The 24,931-nt window shown below is 41.0% G+C and overlaps 1 protein-coding gene across 2 annotated transcripts in view; it reads left to right on the top strand.

Moving 5' to 3' along the window:
- Positions 1-24,931, top strand: part of kcnt2a (potassium channel, subfamily T, member 2a) — a 1,051,023-nt gene that overhangs the window by 515,227 nt on the left and 510,865 nt on the right. For both annotated transcript variants that reach the window (XM_063063856.1, XM_063063854.1), the window contains 2 exons: positions 766-874; positions 19,082-19,190. In XM_063063856.1, coding sequence (XP_062919926.1) covers positions 766-874; positions 19,082-19,190 — 218 coding nt within the window. The remainder of the gene's footprint in view (positions 1-765; positions 875-19,081; positions 19,191-24,931) is intronic.

Here is a 24,931-nt window from a genome sequence, read left to right as displayed (position 1 = left end):
TGTGTAATATTATTTCCAATTTTTATGTTCCAGGATTCCATCCAATTGATTTTACAACAGTCTCTCCCTACCCATCTATATCCCTCTCTTCAGTTTATTCTCTATCATCCTCTTGCTCCCTCTCTCACAACATGCACATGCATACACCTTGTTGTTAGGGTCTTGTTGGATATCTGCCTGATGGTATTGACACTTTCCTTCTCATTTCTGTAACTTTGACTATTTAATTCACCCCGTCCCCCACTCCATTGAGATTATTGGCTTCATTATCCACCTCATAACACACATAACGAAGTGGAAGCAAGAAATCCTCCATCCAAAGAGGCTGTCAAAGAAAAAGATGACTGTTTGTCTCGACCACTAATTTATCTAATCCTGATGATAGCCTTTCTAAGGAAATCAAATAGAATTTTATTAAAGATTTCTATTTGAGACATACATTTCTTCCTTTCACTAATTATTTCCCATTTGTGAATGAACATCTTAGATAAAATTTTGTTTCAAATTATCCAATAATGAGTAAGAGTCCAAACAAAAGATATTAATGTTAAATAAATCAACTTCTTTGGCAATGATATGGATATTAGGTTAGTAATTGAATGTATCTAAGGCATACATGTAGGCATAACTCATTTGTACAATGAATTAGAGTTTTATTTGTGCTCTTTACTGTTACCACACTCAATAATTGTCTTCATTAGTATTATCTCTGTCTTCTTCACAAAACTGAATAAGATTTGTTCTTCTTTGTATTATTTTAACCAGGATCACCAAACCATTCTGAGGGCATGGGCTGTCAAAGACTTTGCACCAAAGTGCCCCCTCTACGTTCAGATATTGAAACCCGAGAATAAATTTCATGTCAAGTTTGCAGGTAATAAACTTGGAGAGATGAGCAAAATTTTGTAACGTTTCAACAATAAATAATTACAATAAGATACATATTGATTGAGATAGGCATGGGCCCCTTCTGGCCCTTTAAGCCACACTGTCCAGAAATCTGATGGTGGAGGGGAAATTCCTGAAACATTGAAGGTGTGCCTTCAGGCTTCTGTGCTTCCTTGCTGATGGAAGCAATGAGAAGGGGACAGGTCCTGAGTGATTATATCAAAGAGCTCTGCATCACACTGTTTTTAATGACATCAAATGCAAACAATAGAGTTGATCAGACATTGTTTGAGGCATTGAAATAAATGCATTTATCTAGATGTGACCATGTTTTAAACAGGTGAATCGGGAGAGATTTTCAATCTCCCAGTGTCTGCTAAACTTCAGAGTCCTTCATGTTGGATTTTGGGTGATGTGGGGTGGAGGAGTGGTTGATAAGAAAGAAAACAACCTCTCACACTGAATGACCTTCATATAGATGCTATCAGCAGATCAGTAAATAAAAGATGTAAAATATAAATTGTCTTTCAGTTATTGTGAAGAAGCAAAATGAAAACTGGAACTTGCATATAAAGTATCAGAGGGATATTAAGAGATTGTGGCAGCATTAGTAGTGCTCATTCAAGAACCACTGGAGTCAGGGAGCATCCAAGAAGAAAAGAAAAACACTAACATAGGACTCCTGTTTAAGAAGGGAGAGAGACAAAAGAGAGGAAATTGTCAGTCAGTTAGCCTATTTTCAGTAGTTGGTAAGATGTTAGAGGCCATTATTAAGGATGAAATCTCAAACTACTTGGAAGTACATGATTAAATACAATGAAGTCAGTATGTTGCTTGACAAAACTGTTAGAATTCTTTGAGGAGGTTTGACAAAGGAGAGTAAGTGGACGTTATTTACATTGATTTTCAGAAGGCATTTGACAAGGTGCCACACATGAGGCTGCTAAACAGTGTTATAGACAAGGTACTAGTATGGATAGAAGATTAGTTGCAGGCAGAAGGCAGAGAGTAGGGATAAAAGGGTCCTTTTCAGGATTGCTGCCAGAGGCAAGTGGCTCAAGGCTCTATGTAGGATTGACAATCTTTCACTATATGCATTAATGATCTGAAAAGGAATCAGATTTAATATCACTGGTATATGTTGTGGAATTTGTTAACTTAGCAGCAACAGTACAATGCAATACATGATAGATATGGAAAAAATAAATAAATGAATTACAGTGAGTATATACATGTATATAGAATAGTTAAATTTAAAAATATAAGTGCAAAAACAGGAATAATAAAGAAGTAAGGCCTGGGTTCAATGCCTATTTAGGAATCAGATGGTAGAGGGGAAGAAGCTGTTCCTGAATCACTAAGTAGCTGACTTCAGGCTTCTGTACCTCCTTCCTGAAGGTAACAAGGTTCCTGGGTGATGGGGGTCCTTAATAATGGATGCTCCCTTTCTGAGGCAACGCTCCTTGAAGATGTCTTGGGTACTACGGAGGCTAGTAACCCAGGATGGAGCTGACTAATCTTGTAACTTTCTGTAGTTCCTTCGATCCTGTGTATTAGCCCCACCCCATACCAGATGGTGATGCAGCCTATCAGAATGCTCTCCACAGTACATCTGTAGAAGTTTTTGAGTGTTTTAGGTGATAAACCAAATCTCCTCAGACTCCTAGTGAAATACAGCTGCTGTCTTGCCTACTTTATAGCTGCATTGATATGTTGGGACCAGGTTAGATCCTCAGAGATCTTGACATCCAGGAACTTGAAGATGCTTCTCTCTCCAATGCTGACTCCTTGATGAGGATTGGTGTGTGTTCTCTTGTCTCACCCTTCCTGAAGTCTACAATCAGTTCTTTGGACTTTCAGACACCACGACACCACTCAACTAGCTGGTATATCTTGCTTCTGTATGCCCTCTCGTCTCCATCTGAGATTCTGCCAGAAATGGTTATATGATCAAGAAATTTATAGATGACATTTAAGCTATGCCTACCCACGCAGTCACGGGTGCAGAGAGACGATGAAGGAGTTGATGGCATTGCAGTCAAATTTGCAGATGATGTTGAGAAGGATGGTCTTGAGGAGGTAGTCTGCAGGGGGACTTGGAAAGGATAGTTGAGTGGGCAAGAAAGTGGCAGGTGGAATACAGCATGCAGAGGTATGAGGTTAGGCACTTCAGTAGGAGGAATAATGATGTACACAATTTTCTAAGTGGGGAGATAATTCAAAAATCAAAGGTGCAAGGAGGCTTCGGAATCCTATTTAGGGATTAAACATGGGTGCCACGGTAACGTAGTGGTTAGAGCGTGCTATTACAGCTCGGGCCATTTCAGAGCTTGGAGTTCAATTCCGGTACCATTCTGTCAGGAATGTCCTCCCCATGGAATGCATGGGTTTTCCCCGGCTGCCCCGGTTTCATTCCACAGTTGAAAGACATACTGGTAGTTAATAGGTCCTTGTTCATTGTCCCGTGATTAGGTTTGGGTTAATTGAGTTTATCAGAGGTCACTGGGGCAACTTGGCTCAAAGGACTGAAAAGGCCTAATCTGTGCTGCTTTACCAAATAAATAAATAAATAAAACAAATTAAGGCTAATTCGCAGGATGAGCTTATAAAAAGAAAGGCAAGAACACCGTTACATTCATTTTGAGAGGACTGGATTATAAAAACAAGAATGTACTGCGGAGGCTTTATAAAGTGTTAGTCAGATTGTTCACAGTAATCCGTGTTTGGAATATTGTAAGCAACTGTGTGCCATATATAAGAAAGGATGTGTTGGTCCTGGAGAGGCTCCAGAGGAAGTTCACAAGAATGATCCCAAGAATGAAAATGTTTAATGTCTGAGGAGAGCATGATGGCCTTGGGCCTGTACTGGATGGACTTTAGAAGAATAGCATGGGGATCTCATTGAATACTATTGAATACTAAAAGGCCTATGTAGAGTGCACATGGAAGGAATGTTTCCATTAGGAGAAATAGGATCTGAGGGAACAGCCTCAGAGTATAGGCATGCCTCTTTAGAATGCAGATGAGGAGGAATTTCTTTGGCCAGATGGTGGTGAATCTGTGAAATTTGTTAGTGTAGAGGGCTTTGGAGGCCAAGTCATTCAGTAGATTTAAGGCAGACATTAATGGTTCTTGATTAGTAAAGGGATTAAGGGTCACGAAGAGAAAGCAAGAGAATGGGATTGAGAAAAAAAAATAGCCCTGATTGACAAATGGCAGATTGGACATGACAGGCTGAATGGCCTAATTCTGCTCACTTATCTTGCGGTCTTATAAAAATAAATAAAGTCTTTAATTTCTTTATAAAGAAAGGAGACTCCACATTTTGTAAATTTATTATTTTTAAGGCAAATGCAATTACTCTGTAATAATAGGAAGAGGCGCAGTCGACGTTTCAGGCCGAGACCCTTCGTCAGGACTAACTGAAGGAAGAGTGAGTAAGGGATTTGAAAGCTGGAGGGGGAGGGGGAGATGCAAAATGATAGGAGAAGACAGGAGGGGGAGGGATAGAGCCGAGAGCTGGACAGGTGATAGGCAGAAGGGGATACGAGAGGATCATGGGACAGGAGGTCCGGGAAGAAAGATGGGGGGGGGGTGACCCAGAGGATGGGCAAGAGGTATATTCAGAGGGACAGAGGGAGAAAAAGGAGAGTGAGAGAAAGAATGTGTGCATAAAAAAGAGTAACAGATGGGGTACGAGGGGGAGGTGGGGCCTAGCGGAATTTAGAGAAGTCAATGTTCATGCCATCAGGTTGGAGACTACCCATACGGAATATAAGGTGTTGTTCCTCCAACCTGAGTGTGGCTTCATCTTTACAGTAGAGGAGGCCGTGGATAGACATGTCAGAATGGGAATGGGATGTGAAATTAAAATGTGTGGCCACTGGGAGATCCTGCTTTCTCTGGCGGACAGAGCGTAGATGTTCAGCAAAGCGGTCTCCCAGTCTGCGTCGGGTCTCACCAATATATAAAAGGCCACATCGGGAGCACCGGACGCAGTATATCACCCCAGTCGACTCACAGGTGAAGTGATGCCTCACCTGGAAGGACTGTTTGGGGCCCTGAATGGTGGTAAGGGAGGAAGTGTAAGGGCATGTGTAGCACTTGTTCCGCTTACACGGATAAGTGCCAGGAGGGAGATCAGTGGGGAGGGATGGGGGGGACGAATGGACAAGGGAGTTGTGTAGGGAGCAATCCCTGCGGAATGCAGAGAGAGGGAGGGAGGGAAAGATATGCTTAGTGGTGGGATCCCGTTGGAGGTGGCGGAAGTTACGGAGAATAATATGTTGGACCCGGAGGCTGGTGGGGTGGTAGGTGAGAACCAGGGGAACCCTATTCCTAGTGGGGTGGTGGGAGGATGGAGTGAGAGCAGATGTACGTGAAATGGGGGAGATGCGTTTAAGAGCAGAGTTGATAGTGGAGGAAGGGAAGCCCCTTTCTTTAAAAAATGAAGACATCTCCCTCGTCCTAGAATGAAAAGCCTCATCCTGAGAGCAGATGCGGCGGAGACGGAGGAATTGCGAGAAGGGGATGGCGTTTTTGCAAGAGACAGGGTGAGAAGAGGAATAGTTCAGATAGCTGTGAGAGTCAGTAGGCTTATAGTAGACATCAGTGGATAAGCTGTCTCCAGAGACAGAGACAGAAAGATCTAGAAAGGGGAGGGAGGTGTCGGAAATGGACCAGGTAAACTTGAGGGCAGGGTGAAAGTTGGAGGCAAAGTTAATAAAGTCAACGAGTTCTGCATGCGTGCAGGAAGCAGCGCCAATGCAGTCATCGATGTAGCGAAGGAAAAGTGGGGGACAGATACCAGAATAGGCACGGAACACAGATTGTTCCACAAACCCAACAAAAAGGCAGGCATAGCTAGGACCCATCTACGCTCTGTCCGCCAGAGAAAGCAGGATCTCCCAGTGGCCACACATTTTAATTCCACATCCCATTCCCATTCTGACATGTCTATCCACGGCCTCCTCTACTGTAAAGATGAAGCCACACTCAGGTTGGAGGAACAACACCTTATATTCCGTATAGGTAACCTCCAACCTGATGGCATGAACATTGACTTCTCTAACTTCCGCTAGGCTCCACCTCCCCCTCGTACCCCATCTGTTACTCTTTTTTATGCACACATTCTTTCTCTCACTCTCCTTTTTCTCCCTCTGTCCCTCTGAATATACCTCTTGCCCATCCTCTGGGTCACCCCCCGCCCCGTCTTTCTTCCCGGACCTCCTGTCCCATGATCCTCTCGTATCCCCTTCTGCCTATCACCTGTCCAGCTCTCGGCTCCATCCCTCCCCCTCCTGTCTTCTCCTATCATTTTGCATCTCCCCCTCCCCCTCCAGCTTTCAAATCCCTTACTCACTCTTCCTTCAGTTAGTCCTGACGAAGGGTCTCGGCCTGAAACGTCGACTGCGCCTCTTCCTATAGATGCTGCCTGGCCTGCTGCGTTCACCAGCAACTTTGATGTGTGTTGCTTGAATTTCCAGCATCTGCAGAATTCCTGTTGTTTACTCTGTAATAATTATCACTGGAGAATATCGGGAAATAAACCAACTGCTGGAGGAATTCAGGAGATCTCAGTGTCTTCAGCTGTGAACCTGCATCAGGGCTGTTCTCAATTATTGAGCCTGTAAAGCTTGATCTTTCCTGGCTGGACATCACCTGGCTTTTAAGTTTCTGACAAAGCATCTCCAACCTGAATGTTAGGCCTGTTTCATCTTCCTACAGGTGCTATTAGAACTACTGAGCCTTTTCAACATTTTGTGTTTGAATTCCTAATATTTAAGATTGTTTACATTGTATAAAAATAGCAAATAATTAAAGTTAAGATCTTGCATTGTTATCCGTTGATAACACAAGTGCTTACAGCTTCATCCAGCAAAATCTTATACTTATGTCACTGCCCCATCAGTTTAGAAATGGACCTTCAAATACTCCATTAGAGATAAATGTTGTTAAACTAGGGAAATATGAATCTCCTGTTTCTTTTTTATAGTAATTTATTTTTTATTGAAGTTCATCATCAAACAAACATTTCCATAAGATGTATTTCAGATATTGTACATATATATCATATAGTTATATATGCCACAAATCTCCACATACTATTTATCTGAGGTATACACTTATAGAAAAGAGAGGAAAGAAAGAACAAGCAAAAGAAGAAAACTATGTACAAGTAGAGAGTGATCTTTTTTTACAACATATTCATTGATTTGTGAGAATAAAATCAGGCCTATGAGGTGTTATGCAGTTAAACCATTTTTCCCAGTATGAATCAAATCATTCCAACTAATGATTAACAGATGCTGTTATCTTCTCCATTTTGTAAATGTCCATTGTAATTTCCATCCATGCATTTAAAGTCGGGCTCTCCTGTGATAACCATTTCCTGGTAAGAGTCTTTTTACCAGCCACCAGCAGTATATTCATTAAATATTTATCTCTTTTCAACCTTTCTTGAGGTAAATACCCAGTATATACCCAGTCGTGAGTTCAAGCCGCAGCCGAGGCATCGTGTTGTGTCTTTGAGCAAGGCACCTAACAACACAGTGCTCTGCGACAACACTGGGGCCAAGCTGTATCAGCCCTTGCCCTTCCCTTGGACAACATCGGTGTCGTGGAGAGGGGAGACTTGCAGCATGGGCAACTGCCGGTCTTCCATACAACCTTGCCCAGGCCTGCGCCCTGGAGAGTGACGACTTTCCAGGAGCAGTTCCATGGTCTTGCAAGACTAACAGATGCCTTAATATGAGGTATATACCCAAAATATATGGTTTCACTTTCGAAGGGTATTCACATTTAAAGATGTCTTGTAGGGCATTATGTATCCCACTCCAATAGTCTTTGATAACGGGGCATTCCCAGAAACTATGATAATGGTTTACATTTTGATTTCCACAATTTTTCCAGCAAACAGGGAGGTTACTATCATAATGGGATTTCTCAGACGGTGTAATAAAATACCTTATCAAGTTTTTCCATCCGAACTCCCTCCATTTCTGTGAACTGAACTGATACACTTCCATTGATACCTGCATATTGTTGTCCATTCTTCCTCAGATATAATTATCCCTCCTTCCTTCTCTCATTTTGTTTTAATGTATGAAGTCGAATGTGTTTTAAGATTTGACAAACTCTTATACATTCTTGAAATTATTCTACTACCATTATCTAAATTATATGCTTTTCTAAATAGCTCTCTCAAACATGTACTTGCCTTGGTTACATTATTAACCGCCCTATTCACATACTGTTGCATCTGTAAATACTGATAAAAGTCTTGTTTTTCTAATAAGTGTTTCTCTTTAACCATTTCAAAACTGAACAGAGTTCCTTCTTTCATTATGTTGCAAAGAACTGTTATTCCTTTAGCTGTCCAGTCCTTAAATCTAGCATCTAGTTTATTCGGCATAAAATCCAAGTCATATGCACATCATTTAAGTATTGCAATATCTCTAGTTTATATTCTTTTATAATAGTTTTCCATATTTTAAGAGTCCATTTCACCCATGGGTTATCAATAGTATGTATGTACCTTTGTAGGTTGTTATCAGCTAAAATTGCCTGTATGGGGATGGGAAGTATCCCCTCCTCAATGTTTTTCCATTGAGCGTCATATGATGGGTTGCTCCAACATATCACAGCTCTCAACTGTGCTGCAAAACAATAATCTCAAAGAAAAGGTAGGCCCTATTCCCCCTTTTCCTTGGCTAATTGCAAAGTTTTGAGATGAACTCTAGGCCTTTTACTTGCCATATATATCTTGATGACATTTTGTTCCATTCATTGAACTGATTTTGATTATTCTCTATTGGTAGGGTCTGAAAGAGATACAGTAGTCTGGGCAGTATATTAGTTTTAATAGATTCAATCCTTGAACTGAGACTAAAAAAAGGAATTATGTTCCATCTTGTTATATCTTCCTTAATTTTTTATATATAGGCTGATAATTGCATTCTGATAATTTTACCAAATCTTTTGGAATCTCCTATTTCTTGATATCTGTTCCACTTATGTAAACTACTCATTGCGTGGAGAAGCTATGTAATTATTAGTTTATAATATAATTAGTGATTATTAATTGGGTAACAGTGTACAACTTAACAGCTGACAAATTAAAAAGATAAATAATGAATCTGGAGTAACAAAATTCCCAAAGAGAGCTACTAACCATCATTGTTTAATTTATGTAATGAGTAAACACGTGAGTGAGTAAATTTAATGCAGTCAAAATCAGGAGTGGATGATCACATCAAAAAGTATTGGAACAGGCACTGTTACAGCTAGGTAAAGAAGGTTCCATCGAACAGTTGTTGTCTAGTGACAGTGTAACATCAAAACAATGGCTCTTGCAAAGCATGATTTATAATTGCCTTTCCTATTATTTCTTGTTTAGAGGCCACTGAAAAGTGCAAGATAATATTACATTTCTGCATGTAAATATACAAAGTTCATGTACAACAGTGATGATCCAATTGGAAATGCTTATTGGAGTACAGTTGACATATGTATTTTGTAATATTATTTAAAAAAGAACCTCTTATCAATTGTGTTGAAACCTTTTACCATGTTTATTTGTTGATGTACAACATTGGTTAGACTGATTTCATAAGATCATAAGACATCGGAGCAGAATTATGCCATTTGGATCATTGAATTTGCTCTGCCATTTCATCATGGCTGATCCATTTTCCCTCTCCTGCCTTCTGCCTGTATCCCTCTATGCCAGGACCAATCAAGAATCTATTAAACTCTATCTATTAAATATTCGTAAAGGCTTTGCATGTTCTCTCCATTTAGAAAACAGACTACCCATTTATTCCTTCTACAAAAGTGCATGACTATACACTTCCTGAGTATTCCACCTGCCACTACTTTGCCCATTCTCCTAAAATGTCTAAGTCCTTTTGTACCTCCCTACTTCCTCAAAACTATCAGCCCCTCCACCTACCTTCATATCATCTGCAAAGTTTGCAATAAAGCCATCAATTCTATCATCTAAATCATTGACATAATGTAACAAGAAGTGGTCCCAACAGAGACCCCTGTGGAACATAACTAGTCACCGACAACCAACCAGTAAATGTTCCCTTTATTCCTGCCAATCAGCCACTGTTTTATCCATGCTAGTATCTTTCCTGTAATACCATGGACTATTATCTTGTTAATCAGCTTCATATGGAACTTTGTCAAATGCCTCCAGAAAATCCAAGTACACATCATCACCCAATTACCCCTTTATCTCTCCTGTTTGCTATTTCTTCAAATAATTCCAAGAGATTTGTCAGACAAGATTTTCCCTTGAGCAAACCATGCTGACTACAGCCTATTTAATCATGTTCCTCCAAGTACTCCAAAACCACATCCTTGACAATCGACTCCAATGTCATCCCAACATTGAGGTCGATCTAACTGGCTTATAATTTCCTTTCTTCAGCCTTCTTGTCTCCCTTTTTGAAGAGTGGAATGACATTTGCAATTTTCCCGTCATCTGGACCATTCCAAATTCTAGTGATTCTTGAAAGATCATTACTAATATCTCCACAATCTTTTCAGCCATCTCTTTTAGAACACTGCGGTGTACACCATCTGGTCTAGGTAACTTACCTACTTTCAGGCTTTTCAGTTCCCAAGAACCTTCTCTCAAGTTATGGTAACTTCACACACTCATGCCCCCTGACAGCTGGAACTTCCACCATACTACTAGTGTCTTCAATGGTGAAGACTGGTGCAAAATACGTATTCAGTTTGTCAGTTTCCTTGTCCCCCATTACTACCTCTTCAACATCATTTTCAGGTGGTCCGATATCCACTCTTGTCTCTCTTTTATACTTTATGTATTTGACAAAACTTTTGGTATCCTCTTTAATATTATTGGCTAGCTTACTTGTGCATTCCATCCAACTTGCATTCCTCTAACTTCCCTCTAATGTTTGATCTATTATATGCTCCCTCTTTGGCCTTTATGTTGGATTTGACTTCCTTGGTAGCCACAGTTGTGTCATCTTCTCTTCAGAATACTTCTTCCTCTTTGGGATGTATATATCCTGGACCATTGCTGCTCTGCAGTCATCCCTGCCAGTGTCCTTTTCCAATCAATTTTAGCCAGCTCCTCGCATATGCCTCTGTAATTCCCTTTACTCCACTGTAATACTGATACATGTGACTTTAGTTTCTCCTTCTCAAATATTAGAGTGAATTCGATCATATTATGATCTGGTTGGCATATCTCGTGGTCCTAATGTCCCTCTGATTTAACACCCTAACTCTGAGATCATCGATTTTATTCACCAGAGACTGCACGTTTTCCAGCAAGATAGTTGGTATTGAGAGTTTCAAACCGTGTTTCCTTAAACTCACTTGTATCCCTGATCCATGCTTCCTCCGTGGAATCCAACGCGGACACTTCTGTCCACAATCAGTGTTGCTCCTGTCAATTTTAAGCAGGGATAGTTCATTTAAATGCATTAGGACAGCTTCGTGTTGACCTTGGAAGCTGTTGTGCTTTTTATCTGTATCAGGCTGAAACAAGCATATTTAATCTGCTGCTGCTACTCAAGTCGCCCCGAGACACCCCCAAAGTTCTAATGTTTTGATTTCATTTTTTCCAGCAGAGCCATGCCACCCCCTCTGCCTACCTGCCTGTCCTTTCAATATCATGTGTATCCTTGGATGTTACGCTCCCAGCTGTAATCTACTTCAGAATCGGAATCAGGTTTATTATCACCGGCATTTGACACGAAATTTGTTAACTTCGCAGCAGCAGTTCAATGGAATACATAATCTAGCAGAGAGAAAAATAATAATAATAATAAAAGAAATAAAAACAACAATAATAAATAAACAAGTAAATCAATTACGTATATTGAATAGATTTTTTAAAAAGCGTGCAAAAACAGAGCTCAGAAAAATAGAGGGCTATGGGTAACCCTAGGTAATTTCTAAGGTAAGGACATGTTCAGCACAGCTTTGTGGGCCGAAGGGCCTGTATTGTGCTGTAGGTTTTCTATGTTTCTACGTTTCTAAAAACAGAAATACTGTATATTTAAAAAAAGTGAGTTAGTGTCCAAAGATTCAATGTCCATTTAAGAATCGGATGGCAGAGGGGAAGAAGCTGTTCCTGAATCACTGAGTGTGTGCCTTCAGTCTTCTGTACCTCCTGCCTGATGGTAACAGTGAGAAAAAGGCATGCCCTGGGTGCTGGAGGTCCTTAATAATGTCTGCTGCCTTTCTGAGACACCGCTCCCTAAAGATGTCCTGGGTATTTTGTAGGCTAGTACTCAAGATGGAGCAGACTAGATTTACAACCTTCTGCAGCTTCTTTCGGTCCTGTGCAGTAGCCCCTCCATACCAGACAGTGATGCAGCCTGTCAGAATGCTCTGCATGGTACAACTATAGAAGTTTTTGAGTATATTTGTTGACATGCCAAATCTCTTCAAACTCCTAATAACGTATAGCCACTGTCTTGCCTTCTTTATAACTACATCAGTATGTTGGGACAACACTCATCAAAGTTGCCTGTGAATGCAGCAGGCCAGGCAGCATCTCTAGGAAGAGGTGCAGTTGACGTTTCAGGCCTAGACCCTTCGTCAGGACTAACTGAAGGAAGAGTTAGTAAGAGATTTGAAAGTGGGAGGGGGAGGGGGAGATCCAAAATGATAGGAGAAGACAGGAGGGGGAGGGATGGAGCCAAGAGCTGGACAGGTGATTGGCAAAGGGGATATGAGAGGATCATGGGACAGGAGGTTAGGGGAGAAAGACAAGGGGGGGGATCCCAGAGGATGGGCAAGGGGTATAGTCAGAAGGACAGAGGGAGAAAAAGGAGAGTGAGAGAAAGAATGTGTGTATAAAAATAAATAACGGATGGGGTACGAGGGGGAGGTGGGGCATTAGCGGAAGTTAGAGAAGTCGATGTTCATGCCATCAGGTTGGAGTCTACCCAGACGGAATATAAGGTATTGTTCCTGAGTGTGGCTTCATCTTGACAGTAGAGGAGGCCGTGGATAGACATGTCAGAATGGGAATGGGACGTGGAATTAAAATGTGTGGCCACTGGGAGATCCTGCTTTCTCTGGCAGACAGAGCGGCCACTGGGAGATCCTGCTTTCTCTATACTGTAAAGATGAAGCCACACTCAGGTTGGAGGAACAACACCTTATATTCCATCTGGGTAGCCTCCAACCTGATGGCATGAACATCGACTTCTCTAACTTCCGCTAATGCCCCACCTCCCCCTCGTACCTCATCCGTTATTTATTTTTATACACACATTCTTTCTCTCACTCTCCTTTTTCTCCCTCTGTACCTCTGAATATACCCCTTGCCCATCCTCTGGGATCCCCCCCCCCACCGTCTTTCTCCCCTGACCTCCTGTCCCTTGATCCTCTCATATCCCCTTTGCCAATCACCTGTCCAGCTCTTGGCTCCATCCCTCCCCCTCCTGTCTTCTCCTATCATTTTGGATCTCTCCTTCCCCTCCCACTTTCAAATCTCTTACTAACTCTTCCTTCAGTTAGTCCCGACGAAGGGTCTCGGCCTGAAACGTCGACTGTACCTCTTCCTAGAGATGCTGCCTGGCCTGCTGCGTTCACCAGCAACTTTGATGTGTGTTGCTTGAAATTCCAGCATCTGCAGAATTCCCGTTGTTTGCGTTTTTTTTTAAATTCAATATGTTGGGACCAGGTTAGATCCTCAGAGATCTTGACACCCAGGAACTTGAAGCTACTCACTCTCTCCACTTCTGATCCATCTATGAGGATTGGTATGTGTTCCTTTCAGCCGTGATTCAGTGATGCCTACAACATCATACATGCCAATCGGTAACTGTTCATCTACCTTATTCCTTTCACTGTGCGCACTCAAATATAACACTTTCAGTCCCATATTCACCCTTTTCGACTCATCCTGTTGACTGCAATTTTGCCTTATCATCTGCCTCTCCTTGCTAAGAGTCTCACTACACACTACCTCTGTTTGTAAACCAACTACCTCACCTCTGCACTATCACTCCAGTTCCTATCCCCCTGCCAAATTAGTTTAAACCCTCCTGAAGAACTCTAGCAAACCTGCCCGCAAGAATATTGGTCTCCCTCAGGTTAAGGTGTATCCCATCCCTTTTATACAGGTCATACCTCCCCCAGAATAGATCCCAAGGATCCATAAAGCTGAACCCCATCCCTCTGCCCCAGTTCTCAGCCATGCATTCACTTGCTATATCATCCTCTTCTTGTCTTTACTGGTGTGTTGCACAAGCAGCAATCCACAGATTACTGTCCTGGAGGTCCAATTCTTCAGTTTTCTTCCTAGCTCCCTAAAGTCTCTCTTCAGGACCTCTTCACTTTGTCTACCAATTTCATTGGTGCCAATATGTACCAAGACTTCTGGCTGCTCACCCTCATCCTTGAGAATGCCATGGACCCAATCAGTGATGCCCCTGACCCTGGTACCAGGGAGACAACATTACATCTGGGTGTCTCTATCGTACCTACTGAATCTCATCCCTGTAGGCTGACTATGGAATATCCTATCATCAGGGCAACTCTCTTCACCTCTCTGCTCTTCTGTGCCACAGCACCAGACTCTGTGCTAGAGACCCAGTCACTGTGGCTCCCCTCTGGCAGGTTGTTTCTTTCAACAGTATCTAAAGTTGTATATTTATCACTGAGGGGAATGGCCACAGCTGTCCTCTGCACTGGCTGTGCATTTCCCATCCTTCTCCTGACAGTCACCTGTTTCCTGCATCCTAGGGGTGACTATCTCTCTGTAGCCCCTATCTATCACCTCCTCATTCTCCCATATGAGTCAAATGTCATTGAACTGCAGCTCCAGTTCCTGAATATGTTCTCTCAGGAATTGTAGCTCCGTCCACCAGGTGCAGATGTGTTTATCCAGGAGACTGGAGGACTCCCAGACGTCCCACATAGTACAAAACACTGTCCCTGGAGCCATTCTTACGAATCTCCTCTGCCCTAAGAGATGACGAATAAACCAATCTGAGCAAAAAAAGAGAAACTTACCAGTTAATTTACCTTGCCGAAACCTGATCTCGTCTAAGCCTGATAAGCCCAAGCCACTCTAAACACTGGCACACTCAAAAGAATGGCCACTTCGCTTGCCCTTGTGTCATTTTTATTCACCCGTTCTAATGAATCCCTCTCAGTGATTGGTCACACCCATCTCCAAGAAACTGCCGCGAAGCTCTGCCTTTTAAATTGTGATTGCGGATCTGATTGAAAAGGGCGCTTTATTTACGCACTCCCTCTCAGTGATTGGTTGCAGCCCAAATCCATTCAACTATGAAGCATCAGGAAAATATTACTCTTCCCTAGTAACTCCTCAATTGTCTCTTGCTTTATGCAGAAACAATCCAACGTCTAAGATTTCTGATTGTTATACTCTGCAGTGAACTTGGATTCTGTTGCCACAATCTTAGTGTCAATATTGATCTCAATATGATGTCGATATCACAGTCCTTAAGGTTATTTATAAGTAGCAATGGACAGGTTATGATTACCATGTGTTTGCTGACCGAAATCCCAACTGTTGGGACTCCCAAGAACTATCACTAAGTTTCTATTTTACCTTGTTAATACAGCCTTTCAACCATCTGTTCAGCCGACTTGCTAGCAGAGCAGCCAGAGGGTGGTAGTACATAGCTACCACTCTGACTGGAGGCCTGTGACTAGTGGAGTGCCGCAGAGATCAGTGCTGGGTCCGTTATTGTTTGCCGTCTATATCAATCATCTGGATGATAATGTCATTAACTAGATCAGCAAATTTGTGGATACCAAGTTTGGGGGTGTAGTGGACAGTGAGGAAGATTATCAGAGCTTGCGCGCAGCCTGTCCGGTGAAATTATATCGTATTTGTTAAATAGGGTACCGTGCACAATTCTGATTTAATGGAGACAGCCGTGAGAAGCACGGAGGAACATCTGGAGTAACTTCTGAAATGCCCGGGTCGCTTCCGCTGCTACTGTGCGATTGAGAATCTCTGGAGGGAAGACCCCAAAATCCTCGTCTTTGCCTGCTGCTGGCGGCCGGGTCTGGGGTCAAGGAGCTCGGCAGAGATGGTCCTTGGTACTCGGTGTCGGAGGGCTGGTCAGAGCCCGAAGTTTTCGGACGACTCAGAGTCGGACTGTGGTCGGGTGTGGCAGGGAGAGTTTTCTTCCTTCTCCCGTCTGCATGAGATGTGGGACTTTTGAAAGACTTTGAACTTTTTTACTGTGCTCATGGCCTGTTCTTCATCAAGTTACGGTATTGCTTGCACTGTTGTAACTACATGTTATAATTATGTGGTTTTTGTCAGTTTTTCAGTCTTGGTCTGTCCTGTGTTTCTGTGATATCATACCGGAGGAATATTGTATTATTTCTTAATGCATGCATTACTGAACGACAATAGAAGAGGACTGCGTGTTCTCATAATCTAATCTAATCTAATCTTGACCAGCTGGAAAGTGGTCTGAATAATGGTAGATGGAATTTAATGCAGGCAGGTGTGAGGTGTTGGACTTTGGTAAGACCAACACAGTAATGGTAGGGCACTGAGGAGTGCTGTAGAGCAAAGAGATCTGGGAATACAGATCCATAATTCCTTGAAAGTGGCATCACAGGTAGATAGAAGATAGAAGCCTTTAACTCCAAGTAGAGTCATCGGGATGCCATCATGACAGCGTTTTTTTTAGCAGGCTTTCTTATTTTTACGAGTCCGAGTTGCTAGCTCGGCGCTCAACCCAGCACGGATAGAAACCATACAAGGGAGTCGGCTGGACTTGAACTCAGGAGCCTTCACTCCGAAGTCCGGCGCTGATGCCACTACGCCACCAGCTGGCCTACAGGTAGATAGGGTTGTTTTGAACGTTTTTGGCATTTTGGCCTTCATAAATCAAAGTGTTGAGTACAGGAGATAGGACGTTATGTTGAAGTTGTATAAGACATTAGTGAGGTCTAGTTTGGAATATTGTGTGCAGTTTTGGTTGCCTACCTAGAGGAAAAATGTAAAATAAGATTGAAAGAGCGCAGAAAAAAAATTACAAGGACATCGCCAGGACTAGAGGACCTGAGTTATAAGGAAAGATCGAATAGGTTAGGACTTTATTCCTTGGAACACAGAAGATTGAGGGGAGATTTGACAGAGGTATACAAAATTAAGAAGGGTATAGTTTGGGTAAATGCAAACAGGCTTTTTCCACTGAGGTTGGCTGGAGCTATAACTGGAGGTCATGGGTGAAGTGTGAAAGGTGAGGTTTAAGGGGAACATGAGGGGAAACTTCTTCATTCAGAGGGTCATGAGAGTGTGATTTGAGCTGCCAGTGCAAGTGGTGTATGTGAGTCCGATTTCAATATTAAAGAGAAATTTGGATAAGTACATGGATGGTAGCAGTATGGAGGGCTATGGTCCCGGTGCAAGTCGATGGGAGTAGGCAGTTTAAATGGTTCAGCACAGACTAGATGGGCCAAAGGGCCTGTTTCTGTGATGCAGTTTTCTATGATTCTATAACCAAGACTACTGTGGCTGCTTACACGGCTGGAGTAAACATGTCCACCTCTTGGAGGAAGCAAGAGCAGCTTGAAAAATTAAGTCGACAGTGAAGGAACGATTATTGCGGTTCAGAGTCGATCCAAAAGCAAAGAATTCTCTCAATCGCCAGAAGCGTGCACGGCCTCTTACAATTTTTCAGCGTGACTGAGTGAGCATATCATCACATGTTCGCAAATTTCAAGTCAACGGCAAGTTTCAGCTGTGGCTCGAAGGCAGCATACTGCTCACTGCTCCCTTGTTGGGGTTGCAAACTTTCTCGTGAAGTATTGAACCAAGGTCCCATCTGCTCTCTCAGGTAATAAAGGAAAATTATTTTTAAACTATTTCAAAGAAGAGCATGGGAAATTTCCTCACTTCCCCAGCCAATACTTTGCCTTTGACCAGCCATGAAAAATCTGTTGTTAGTTCACTGTTTCATTGTTGTTTGTGGGAGCTAACTGTTGCACTTCCAATGGTGATTCCACCTCTACAGAACACTCTTCCCTGATAAGTGCTGGAACATCCTAACACTCATAAGAATATGAGTGCTGATGACAGTTCTTTGACTGAAATTATTAACACTCTTTTTCTCTTTTCACAAATGGTGTCTGCCCTGCTGAGTATTTCCAGTGTTTTCCATTTGAATTGAAATGTAAATTCTCTTTTGCATTGAAAAGAGGAGCCTCCTTCTCAGTAGGTCATCGGTAAAGCAAATTGAGAGACTGTCATCATTCCAATTAAACTCCAGTAATTTAATGCAGCACACATGGCAACAGCAGAAGGAACAGAACGACAAGGGTCAATACCTCTCTCTTGGTCATCTGAGAGTTTTTGCTAATGAGATGTCATCTTGTACAAATGTACAAATTATTATTTTGGCAATACTAAGGAGTCAATGGAAACATTTTAAACTATAGTTAGCTCATTCAGTCTGACACTTCTGGCACCTTATTCTTAAAGTAATTTACTATCATAGCTTTCATTATTGAAGTGATAATCTGTCATGTATTTAAATATATGAAGTTCATAAACTAAAGTTTTCTTTCCATGTTAAATAGTGGCTGACCATGGCTTAGTCTATTGATATGGTTTACTAAGCATGAACATATTTTGTGAGGCTTTTAAATTGCAATCACTCCGAAGAGATTATACAATAGACTTAAACAAGGATCTGGACCCTCTGAAATTTACCTATCTCTACAATAAGCCTACAGTGGATCCAATCTTGCTGGCTTTTCACCTGGACAATAGCAATACCCTCCTCAGGCTGCTGTTTATTGATTATAACTCAGCGTTCAACACTATCATACCCTCAGTACTGATCAACAAGTTCTGAAACCTGGACTTCCATACCTCCCTTTTTGACTTCCTCATCAAGGGACCATAGTCAGTGTTATTTATGCTATAGCCTGAATTTCATAACTGCATGCAAAACATTAGCTAGTAGATATTCTGAATTTCCAGCTTCGGAGAAGTTAATAATAATTGGTTAATTCCTTGTTTATGCCTCATTCAGCAGGACAGTGTCACTGAAAGTGCTTTGCAGAGTCGGGAAAGTTGAAGTTTATATGCATGATTAATCAAGTACGAAATCTTTTGACTAATGTATTAATAGACAAATCTATGCAATTCTAGTTGCACACTTTATATTTTTCATATGATTCTATTTAGATCATGTTGTTTGTGAAGAAGAATTCAAATATGCCATGCTCGCTCTAAATTGCATCTGTCCAGCCACATCAACACTGATAACTCTACTTGTTCACACTTCCAGGGGCCAGTAAGTGCTTTTTTATATATAAAGTATTAGCTTCATTTTTCTAAAATTATAGGCAATTCTATCATGCCTCTAAGTATATTGTATTAGTTAATCTAAACCCTATATCAGAATATCAGGGCAAAATTTAGGCTGACGCTGTTGTGAGGTGCTGAGCAAATGTTGAGCTAATTATGTCAACTTTTAATTAGACACGAAAATTAGGTTGCATTTGCATATTCAGGTGGCTGTGTGAATCCCTGGTGTTCTTATTAATCTTCCTTCTTTAACCAGTGGGAGTGGAAATGGACATTCTGTCTAATTGGGACTTGTTGGCACAGTATCTTTTATAGTTGTGTTCAAGTCAAAAGACTCTGTATTCCAAATAAACCACACTGTGGCATGCATTAATAAGCTACAGTGTGATATCAAGTGTTACGTATTCAGGATGGTAAATATCAGGATACACCTTTCATCTTAAAATTTTTATGGCCTTTACGTTTTAGGGATGCTGCACCATTGGAGAAGGTCTAACTCTAAGAATAAGCCAGGGAATTATAGGCCATTGAACCTGACATCAGTAGTGGAAAAGCTATTGGAAGGCATTCTAAGGGAACAGATATGTAAGATAGAGAGGGACTAATTAGTGATAGTCAACTTGGCTTTGTGTAAGTCGCATCTAACTCTATCTTATGGAGTTTTTCGAGGAAGTTTCCAGGAAAGTTGCTGAAGGCAAGGGAGTGGGTGTTCAGTCTTGCCAAAGGGTTTAGGCCCAAAACATTAACTGTACTTTTTTCCATAGATGCTGCCTGGCCTTCTGAGTTCCTCCAGCATTTTGTGTATTGCAGTGGATATTGTCTACATTGCCTTTAACAAGGCCTTTGACAAGGTCCCACATGGGCGGTTGGTCAAGGACATTCAGTCACTTGGCATTCAAGATGAGGTAGTAAATTAGATTAGACATTGGCTTCGCAGAAGATACCAGAGAGTGGTTATAGATGGTTGCCACTCTGACTGGAGGCCTGTGACTAGTCGTGTGCAGCCAGGATCAGTGCTGGGTCCACTGTTGTTTGTTACCTATATCAGTGTTCTGGATGAAAATGTGGCTAACTGGATCAGCAAATTTGCAGTTGACACCAACTTCAGAGGAGTAGTGGACAACGAGGAAGACTATCAAAGATTGCAGTGGGATCTAGACCAGTTGGTGAAATGGGCTGAACAATGGCAGATGGAATTTAATGCAGATGTGTGTGAGGTTTTGCACTTTGGGAGGACCAAACACAATAGGTCTTACATGGTGAGCAGTAGTGCACTGAGGAGTGGGGTAGAACAGAGGGATCTGGGAATTCATAATTCCTTGTAAGTGGTGCCACAGGTAGATAGGGTTGTGAAGAAAGCATCGGGCACATTGTCCTTCCTAAATCATTGTACTGAGTACAGGAGTTGGGATGTTTTGTTGAAATTGTATAAGACACTGATGAGGTCTAATTTAGAGTATTGTGTGCAGTTTTGGTCACTTACCTATAGGAAAGATGTAAATAATACTGAAAGAGTATAGCGAAAAATTACAAGGATATTGCTGGGATTTGAGGACCTGAGTTATATGGAAAATTGGAATAGGTTCTATTCTATAGAACGTCGAAGATTGAGGGGAGATCTGATAGAAGTATACAAAATTATGAGGGGTATAGACAGGGTAAATGTAAGCAGGTTTTTTTCCACTGAGATAGGGTGAGACTAGAACTAGAAGTCATGAGTTAAGGGTGAAAGGTGAAATGTTTAAGGGGAATATGATGGGTGGTGAGAGTGTGGAACCAACTGTCAGCACAAATGATGAATTGATGAATGCAGTGTTGATTTCAACATTTAAGGTGAGTTTGGATAGGTACATGGAAGGGAGGGATATGGAGGGGTATGGTTCGGGCGCAGATTGATGGGACTAGGTACCTTAATGGTTTGGCATGAACCAGATGAGCCAAAGGGGCCTGTTTCAGCACTGTAGTGTTCTATGACCCTAAAGATTCACCAAAGAAGAGCATTGAGGGAAAATCAGGTGTATCCCTTAATTAAAACCAAAAATAGATCATCTGTTTCTTGTTTTATTGATTTTTATCGGAGCTTGCTGTACACATGTAGGATGATGCATTTATTAAGGTGGTGAAGGCACTATAGACAGTACTTAATAGGCATTTTAGGTCGGGTTAAAGTCATCAAAAGTACAATCAAAAGCATACATTCTCATCTTCCAGTGGATCTAGAGTCTTTCCAACAAACTGAAATAACAGAAGAGAAGCAGAGTCATTGAATCATACAGCAGAGCAGCGGGTCGTTTGCCCACCATATCCATGATGACTTTTTTGTAATTCTATACTAATTCCAGTTGCCAGCATTAGGTCATATCCTCTCATGCCATGCCAATGATTTTACTACCACTGACGTAAGACTAAGTAGCCTGGAGTTATCTGGCTATATCTCTGCTGTCCTTAAATAAAGGAAAACATGAGCTATCCTCCAGTCCTTTGGCTCCTTATCTATGGCTAATGAAAATGCAAAAATGATTGAAAGGGCCCCAGATATCTCTTCTCTTGTTTCCCCTAGTGACCTGGGATAGAAGACAACCCTGAGGTTTTAACAATCTTTATATGTCCTAAGACAGTGGTCCCCAACCACCGGGCCGCGGACCGGGACCGGGTCGCAGAGCATGCGCTACCGGGCCGCGAGGAAACGATATGATTTGGCGACATGAGTCAGCTGCATCTTTCCTCATTCCCTGTCACGCACTGTTTAGCCATTACCCACGCGTCATCCATTTCAGCGTGGGAAGGAGCTCAACTCCTCGAGCTTGCAAATGATGGCGAGCTGAAAAGTCTGTTTGACATAACATCTCTGCCGGCATTCTGGATCAAAGTCAAGGCTCAATATCCTGAGACAGCCACGGAAACACCGAAAACGTAGCTTCCATTTCCAACATATCTCTGCGATGAGTGTAACAAAAACTAAATTGCGGATTAGACTGGACATAAGGAACCCCGTTCGAGTATCGCTGTCCTCCATCACCCCTCGATAGGACCGTCTTGTTGCAGGAAAGCAAGCCCAGGGCTCCCACTGATTCAGCGATATTGGTGTGTTGCAATGATTTTATAAATTCATACGGGGAAAATATGCGCTGTGTGTTTAATATCCAAACGTTTCTTAAAATGTTATGATGCTATTGACTTATATAACCATATAACAATTACAGCACGGAAACAGGCCATCTCTGCCCTTCTAGTCCGTGCCGAACGCTACTCTCACCTAGTCCCACCGACCTGCACTCAGCCCATAACCCTCCATTCCTTTCCTGTGCATATGCCTGTCCGATTTTTATTTAAATGATAATATCGAACCTACCTCTACCACTTCTATTGGAAGTTTGTTCAACATTTACTTCAAGCTCCCCTGTCCTCCCCTGATAATTGACTTATCACTATATTTATGCGAGGAAAATATGCGCTGTGTATTTAATATTAAATTCGTTAGATAAAGCCTTTTAGAAATGAAATTGATTGTATTAGCCACTTATCACCAATACTCCGGTCGTGATTAACACCCCCCTCCTAACAGAATCGCCAAAAACGATTTGTAGAAAAATAATTGACACGAGAGCGCATGCGCAAATAACGCATACACACTGGTGCCCGCGCAAGGCTTCATGGTCATTGTAGTCTTTCTCTAGGTAAACGCAACGTATTTGACTGCTACTTTTGTCCATTGGCAACCATCCCGCCCCCGCCCCCCCCCCCCGTCAGCCGGTCCGCTGGTCCGCAAGAATATTGTCAACATGAAACCGGTCCGCACTGCAAAAAGGGTTGGGGACCCCTGTCCTAAGAAATCAAATACTTCCTCCACCAAAATTCTAACCTGAATCAGATTTTCCCACATACCCTCCCTGAATTGACATTCTTCCATGATTTCTTCTTTTTTTTTGTAATATAATTTTTATTGAGTTTTCGAAAAGAATACATGAAAAGATAAAATCTACCCTCCCCCCTCCCCTTAACCCTCCCCCCCCCATATATATAGTCCTAGCTAAAAAGAAAGAAAGAGAGAAAAAAGAAAAGAACCGTCTGGGTATTGGAAGGTTTCCACATGCTGCATGGGATTCAAAATAAATTTGGTATAATTATTCGTTACTTTCCCCAAGGGACCAAGGTCTTTATCGGAGCACTTAAATATGCCATCCTATCTTTTGTAAATAAGGGTGCCAAATATTCAAAAATGTTACATATTTATCTCTTAAATTATAAGTAATTTTTTCGAGTGGAATAGAACTAGCCATTGCATTATTCCAACGATCCATACTTAAATACGAATCAGATTTCCAAGTAACTGCTATAGTCTTCTTAGCTACTGCCAATGCAATTTTTATAAATTCTTTCTGAAATTTATTCAATTTAAGTTTCGGTTTTATCCCTTCAATATCACCTAATAGAAATAATACAGGGTTATGTGGAAGTTGAGTTCCAGTAACTTGTTCCAATAAGACACTTAAATTTATCCAAAAGGGTTGAATTTTAAAACAAGACCAAGTAGAATGTAAAAGTACCAATTTCTTGATTACACCGAAAGCATTTATCAGATAGATTTGAATTTAATCTATTTATTTTTTGTGGTGTAATATATAATTGGTGTAAAAAATTATATTGTACTAATCTAAGTCAAACATTTATTGTATTTGTCATACTGTCAAGACAGAATCTTGACCAATTTGTTTCATCAATATTAATATTCAAATCTGTTTCCCATTTTTGCTTTGACTTATGGGTTCCTTGTTTAATTGTCTGTTCTTGAATCAAATTATACATACAAGAAATAAATTTTTTAATTTTCCCTTTTTGAATTAAAATTTCAATTTCATTAGGTTTTGGCAAAAACATTGTTTGACCCAGCTTACCTTTTAAGTAGGACCTTAATTGAAAGTAACAAAAGAAAGTATTATTAGATATTTTATATTTATCCTTTAATTGTTCAAATGACATCAATATACCTCGTTCAAAACAATCTCCTATAAATTTAATCCCTTTTTGGTACCAATTATATAAAGGTTGATTGTCCATTGTAAAAGGAATAAGTCTGTTTTGAAACAAAGGTCTCCTTGCTAATAGAGATTTCTGTGTTTCATTATCAACATTTATCTTATTCCATAAATCAATCAAATGTGTTAATATAGGAGATTCTTTCTTTTCCCGTATCCATTTAGATTCCCATTTATATATAAAATCTTCAGGTCTATTTTCTCCTATCTTGTCTAGTTCTATTTTAATCCATGCTGGTTTTTGATCATCGAAGAAAGATGCAATAAATCTAAGTTGATTTGCTTTATAATAGTTTTTAAAGTTTGGAAGTTATAACCCTCCTAACCCAAATTTACATGTCAATTTTCCCAATGATATTCTTGACATTTTACCTTTCCAAAGAAATTTTCTCACACACTTATTTAACTCTTGAAAAAATTTCTGTGGCAATTGTATTGATAATGTTTGAAACAAATACTGTAATCTAGGAAATACATTCATTTTTACAACATTGACTCTACCTACTAATGTTATTGGTAGTATCATCCATTTGTCAAAATCTTCTTGAATTTTTTTCAACAGTGGTAAATAATTAAATTTATATAAATTCTTTACATCATTATCAAGTCTTATACCTAAATACTTTATACCATTTACCGGCCATCTAAATTGGGTTACTAATCGACATTGACTATAGTCTCCTTTAGTAAG

The sequence above is a fragment of the Mobula hypostoma genome, chromosome 12 (genome assembly GCF_963921235.1).
Source record: "Mobula hypostoma chromosome 12, sMobHyp1.1, whole genome shotgun sequence".
Classification (NCBI taxonomy): domain Eukaryota; kingdom Metazoa; phylum Chordata; class Chondrichthyes; order Myliobatiformes; family Myliobatidae; genus Mobula; species Mobula hypostoma.
The sequence above is the reverse complement of the archived record's forward strand: the minus strand, read 5'-3'. Positions and strand labels throughout refer to the sequence as shown.